The sequence below is a fragment of the Ricinus communis genome, chromosome 3 (genome assembly GCF_019578655.1).
Source record: "Ricinus communis isolate WT05 ecotype wild-type chromosome 3, ASM1957865v1, whole genome shotgun sequence".
Taxonomy (NCBI): domain Eukaryota; kingdom Viridiplantae; phylum Streptophyta; class Magnoliopsida; order Malpighiales; family Euphorbiaceae; genus Ricinus; species Ricinus communis.
In genome coordinates, this window is record NC_063258.1 from 31,531,735 (window position 1) to 31,538,069 (window position 6,335).

A 6,335-nucleotide genomic window follows, 5' to 3' on the forward strand; every position below is an offset into this window, starting at 1 on the left:
GGGGTTTGAAAAAATAAAATATATTTTTTTTATAAAAGGTAGTGTATTATTAGTGCTGTTGGTATAACAGTCTTTTATTTTATTTTGTTTATTAGTTGAATGTGAATGTGGTTTTAAATTAAGGAAAGAAAATCATATAAAAAAGTGGCAAATAATGAAATATACACACACATATTTGTAGATTTTTTGAAAAAGAAAAAGAGAGAAAATTGAAGAGAGAGACTGAGAATCTGGTGGGCTTTGAGCTGTGACATAGCTGTCCTTTTTTATTACATTATTTCTCTTCACACACATCTCCAAAATCCCTAGAAAAAAACCCTCTCTCTCTCTCTCTACCTTTGTCTCAGATCTCTCTCTTCCTCTCTAAACTCTAAACTGCATTTCCTCTAAAGCTACATTTACAAATTCTCGGTGCATCAAATCATACAGAGAGATAGAGATAGCAAAGAGCCAAGATACAAACACAAACAAGAACAAGAGGGAAGAGAAAAATAAATAAAACTTGGCATTTGGGTATATCAGATGTCTCATGTGAGATGAAGAAGGCCACCACTACCAGTACCCATTTGTCTCTTCTTCTTCTCATTGCCATCTTCCTCTGCATTTCCTTTTCTTCTTCTTCTGCTCAAAACATCCCCACCCGCAGCCATGGTCGCTTAACCGACGCCGAAGCTTTATACATCAGGAAGCGCCAGCTTCTTTATTACAAAGATGAGTTCGGAGACAGAGGAGAGAGGGTCACTGTCGACCCATCTCTTGTTTTCGAGAACCCAAGACTCAGAAATGCTTATATCGCATTACAAGCTTGGAAACAGGCTATTGTATCTGATCCAAATAATATCACTGTCAATTGGGTTGGATCTAATGTTTGTGGCTACGAAGGTGTTTACTGTGCTCCAGCTCTCGATAACATGACTGAAAGGACAGTTGCCGGCATTGACCTCAACCACGGTGATATTGCTGGTTACTTACCGGAGGAACTTGGGTTGTTGGTGGATCTTGCATTGTTTCACATCAATACCAACAGGTTTTGCGGTACTGTACCACGTAAGTTGGAAAACTGGAAGCTGCTGTTTGAGTTGGATCTTAGCAACAATCGTTTCGCTGGAAAATTCCCACTAGTGGTCCTGAAGCTTCCTGTGCTCAAATTCTTGGATCTCAGATTCAATGAATTTGAGGGTACAGTGCCAAAAGAGCTGTTCGATAAAGATTTGGATGCAATCTTCATCAACCATAACAGGTTCGTGTTCGATATCCCTGACAATTTTGGTAATTCTCCGGTTTCGGTCATTGTTTTGGCCAACAACAGGTTCCATGGTTGTGTGCCTTCAAGTTTGGGTAACATGTCTAATCTTAACGAAATTATTCTGATGAATAATAACCTCAAGTCGTGCTTGCCACCGGAGATTGGTATGCTCAAGAACTTGACGGTTTTTGATGTGAGCTTTAATCAGTTAATGGGTCCACTGCCAGAAACAATTGGAGGAATGTTTAGCCTTGAACAGCTCAATGTGGCTCATAATATGCTGTCTGGAAGTATTCCGGCGAGTATTTGTCAGCTACCAAATTTGGAAAACTTTACCTATTCTTATAACTTCTTCACTGGAGAGCCGCCTGTGTGCTTGAGCCTCGGGGACTTTGATGATTCGAAGAATTGCTTGGCAGGTAGGCCGTCACAGAGATCTGCAGCCCAATGCAGGGCGTTTAAGCCTGTTGATTGTAGCTCTTTTAGATGTAAGCCTTTTGTTCCTACTTTGCCTGCTCCTCCTCCACCTTCACCACCAATGCCAGTGCCTTCTCCTCCTGTTTACTTGCCTCCACCTGTTTACTCTCCACCTCCCCCACCCCCTGTGTACTCGCCGCCTCCACCTCCACCTTCACCTCCGCCACCAGTATATTCACCTCCTCCACCACCACCGCCAGTATATTCACCTCCTCCACCACCGCCGGTATATTCACCTCCTCCGCCTCCACCTTCCCCCCCACCGCCACCCCCACCAGTATACTCACCTCCTCCACCACCTTCTCCACCACCGCCTTCTCCTCCACCACCAGTATATTCACCTCCGCCTCCTCCTCCATCTCCTCCACCACCATCTCCACCACCGCCCTCACCCTTGCCACCCTGTGTACGTCCCCCACCACCGCCACCACCAAACTCCCCACCACCTCCACCGCCATTATTCTCTCCACCACCACCAACTCCTTACTATTACAGCTCACCACCACCACCTTCACCACCACACTCACCACCTCCACCCCCACATTCCCCTCCACCACCTATCTATCCCTACTTATCACCACCCCCGCCGCCACATCCTGTCTATTCTCCCCCCCCTCCACCAGTTTATTCACCACCACCTCCTCCCTCTCCGCCTCCTTGTATAGAACCACCTCCACCGCCACCATGTGCAGAATATTCTCCACCTCCACCATCCCCATCACCACCCCCACCAACACAGTACAAGCCACCACCATCCCCATCACCACCACCACCACCAGTTCACTACTACTCGCCACCGCCGCCATCTCAATCACCGCCACCTCCAGCACCAGTGTACGAGGGGCCATTGCCACCAATAACAGGAGTCTCATATGCTTCACCGCCACCACCTCCCTACTACTATTGATTCTTTTTGAGAAATTTTCCTCTAACCTTTCCATCAAATTCTATCCAAAGAAACCAAAACAAATTTATGATCTCTTTATCTGTGAGCAATTCTCATCGCTCATAGAGAAAGGAAATAACAGTTCTCTCCAAGCAAAAACAAATGATATGGGCATTATCAAGCAGAGATCATGATGATGATGAGGATGATAGAGAGGTAAGAGGAGAATGTTTCTCTCCATATTTATTCGATTGTTATGGAATATTTGAGTCTCAGAAAACAAAAATAAAATAAAAAAATGGGCAGAAAGAGTTTAGGTTTGCAGAGAAAAAAAAAAAGAAGCTGTAATGTATAGTGATGGGATCGGAGACCATAATCAGAGCTTACTACTACTGAGTACTGGCTGCTGGTTTCGGGCTTTTTTTTTTTTTTATTTTTTTCCTTTTTTAATTGTCATTATCTCTTCTTTCTTCTTCTTCTTCTTCTTCTTCCTTTTGATATCATACTTTTGTTTCTTTATTTTTATAGTATCATCATCAACATTTTATTCACTTGTATTGATTTCCAGAATTCTTCTTATTGCCTTTTCTTCTTTGTGGTACTGTCCTCCATTTCTTTTTTAGTATCTACTTGTACTTATATATTGGATAATCTAGCAGTGTACTGGTGGTTATATTAAAGAGTACATAACTCCATGTGCTTGCTGTGTGCCATTCCCTTAGATATCAATTGTCTGTTCTGGAAATTCATATCATCCAAGTTGAATTTCTTGAATTTGCCATTGAGCCAAGAATTTCCTGCTTCTGCGGCTGACCATAATATATTTGTATTCTTGTAGAAATTGTTTTTGGGGAGATTAGGGAGTGGTCAATGCACTCGTGATAGAAGACCTAAAGCTTTTGTGTTGTTTTCCATGTGGAATTTACAAATTTTCTATGGAGGTTGCAGATTGTAATTGAGATTTTGGTAGGACCCAGAAACAGCCCATGCCCATTTCTCCTTGATTGGTGGCTGATTATCAGTCCCATGTGCATACCCGCTCTCTAATTGTGTTTCTAGGTTTGAAATTTTAAACTTTTAAAAACCCTTGCAAAAACCTGTAAAATGTCGAATCATAAAAAGCTTAAAAAGTTGAAGTCAAATTGGGGAGAAAGTGAGTGAGAGAGAGAGATTATATAAATGAGAACTCTTTCAAATTGTTCCTCTTGTGGAACTTTCTTTTTCTTTTCAGGGTTAAACAGTGACTTGTGCTATTTGCTCACAATATATTATATCTTAATTGATTTTGAATCATGAAAAGCTTTAAAAGGTTCATGTAACATTGCAGAGAGAGATCTCTTTCAGATTGTTCCTCTTGTGGATCTCTCCTTTTCTTTTAGGTTCTATAGTGCTACTACTATTGATTGCTGCCGCTTCTTATGTTGTGTGCCTTTTCTTTTCTCTAAATATCATTTCTTGTGAAAAAGCTGCAACAAAAACTTCATGTCTGCACTTTATAGAGTTAGAAATTTTGATGATCACTAGCAGCATTAGAAATTTCTTCTTTTTCTTTCCCTTGGGATCATTTTCCCTTCACCTGATTAAACATAAACTTTCTCACTGCTGATATTTGTCAAGATGATGAAGCTCATCAAAACAAAAGACGTTGATGCCTTTGCCGCCACCACCACCACCCTCTTAGCCCCACATAGACACCTAATTGCATGGCACCATTTTTATTCATTGGTATCAACAAATTGTGCTCCTAGCTAGCAACTTGAGTGAAAAAGCCCACGATTCCCTTCTAGACAATGTTATGGCACAACTTGGCATCTTCCTCTAGATTGAGAAAGCCATATAATCAGGGCAAGTGATAGTCCCTTTGTGTAAAAGATAAAGGGACCCACACATCACATTAGATAACGACTACACCAATTTTGGTAGAATTTTTGTTTTTGTGTTGTTGGCCGATTTAAAGGCAAGGGCACAAAAGATTTCATGGGTGCTTTCTTCCAAAAATATGGTTTCTATTCCTTAATAAGTTCTCCTTTGAAGGTTTGAGGGAAGATTGCCCCCACAATTTCTTCTACCACTTACAGAGGCGTCCATGTGCATAAGTATCAACCGTTCCTTTTTAAAACCCAAGTTGTGCTTTCCTTTCGTTAAAATTTCTTCATATGAATTGAATTTTTCACTCGTAGGGATGCTACAAGTTTGTCCATATTTATACCCATTAGACTTAAAATTAAAAAAGTCAAAGAAAAAAAAAACAGACCCTTTGATTCTTGGTCAATTTATAATTATGTAGCAAGATTGGATGGGTTAAGTTGTGCATTTTAAGCAAATCCATACCAGTCTTTAAATTTTAGGCGTCTATTGTTGTTTGTAAACTGTATTATACTATTAGAGTTGTAATTATGGCCAAACTTGATCCCTTAGCTATCTTACAAGGTACTATGATTGCTGAAATATATATTACCATGGAATTGGTAGAGAATACCATAAATGAATGTCCCCTTGTGTAGGGAAAAGAAAAAGAAAGAGATGCCGTCTAATTAAAGGCAGTGACAAAATGGCATAATTAGGTTGGGCGTGTCATCATAATAACATGGCAATACTTATATCTCTTACCATTTACTATTTTACTATTTACTATTTACCGACTGCCCATACTTTTTGTGAATGCGATTGAGTCTGTCATCTTGATAGATCTCAAAAATGAATAATTTTGGACCAACAATTTTTTAGATAATAATATTAATAATTTAAATCGTAAAGTTGGGAATCTAAATCTCAATAAGCATCATCTATTTTAGATTTACGATTGTAGTGGGTCAATTTTCCTTCTCTCTTCATCATACGATACGAGAATATAATTGTATCCTACCAAACGATAGTGATAAAAACAAACAGGGCCTACATTAGATGATGATCACATACGCTGTTAGGGTTTTCCACATCAAGTGATCTTAAATTCAACACGTAAGTTAGTTGACTTGTTTTCCAAATGGGACATAACTATCATTTAATTACAGGCTCTACGGACAGGCTGTGATTAGGTCAAAATATTAATGCCACGCTCATGCAATTGACTCCATACTTTAAAACGAATTCAAAACCTTAAACTAATGTTTAATTCTCCGCCAAATCCCCTCAATAATCAGAAATCTCCCCCCATCACAACTATTACCATAATAAGAATTGCCTTAATATGTTTTTCATTTTTAAAAAAATATTTATGGAAAACTTAATCAACTATAGACAATAATTATTAGTTGTTATTCTCTTCTACTTATTATAAAAATGACAACATATTCAAAGGAAACGTTTGGTTTGGTTTATCAATATAGCTGGTATTCGGTGGTTGATAGCTGATAAATTAAATCATTTGATAAAATTTTGTTAGCGATTGCTGTCAATATGTTAAATGACCATTGACTATATAATTTATCGTAAAATATATATTATTTTATTATATTATATCTAACGATATAAATTAATAAAAATAACTTATAGTAGTTAAAAATATTATAGTTAATTTTCTTTAGCTCAGTTATTTTTATTGTTAAAAATAATTGAGGTAAAAATTATATTATAAGTAGAAATTTAAATTTAAATCTTACTAATAGAAATATCTAATTTCTAATTTCAAATATCATAATTATAAATATTATAATTATTTAAGAATAATTTTAAAATAATAATTATTTATTATAAAATTTAAGAATTTAATTATCTGGTATTAAT

The 6,335-nt window shown here is 37.9% G+C and overlaps 1 protein-coding gene across 1 annotated transcript; it reads left to right on the forward strand.

Moving 5' to 3' along the window:
• The first annotated feature begins 278 nt into the window (after positions 1–278).
• On the forward strand, positions 279–3,188 carry LOC8278605 (leucine-rich repeat extensin-like protein 4). The gene has a single exon (XM_048371847.1). It carries the CDS (start codon positions 537–539, stop codon positions 2,628–2,630), a length of 2,094 nt encoding a protein of 697 aa, XP_048227804.1. The 5' UTR covers positions 279–536; the 3' UTR covers positions 2,631–3,188.
• The last annotated feature ends 3,147 nt before the right edge of the window (positions 3,189–6,335 follow it).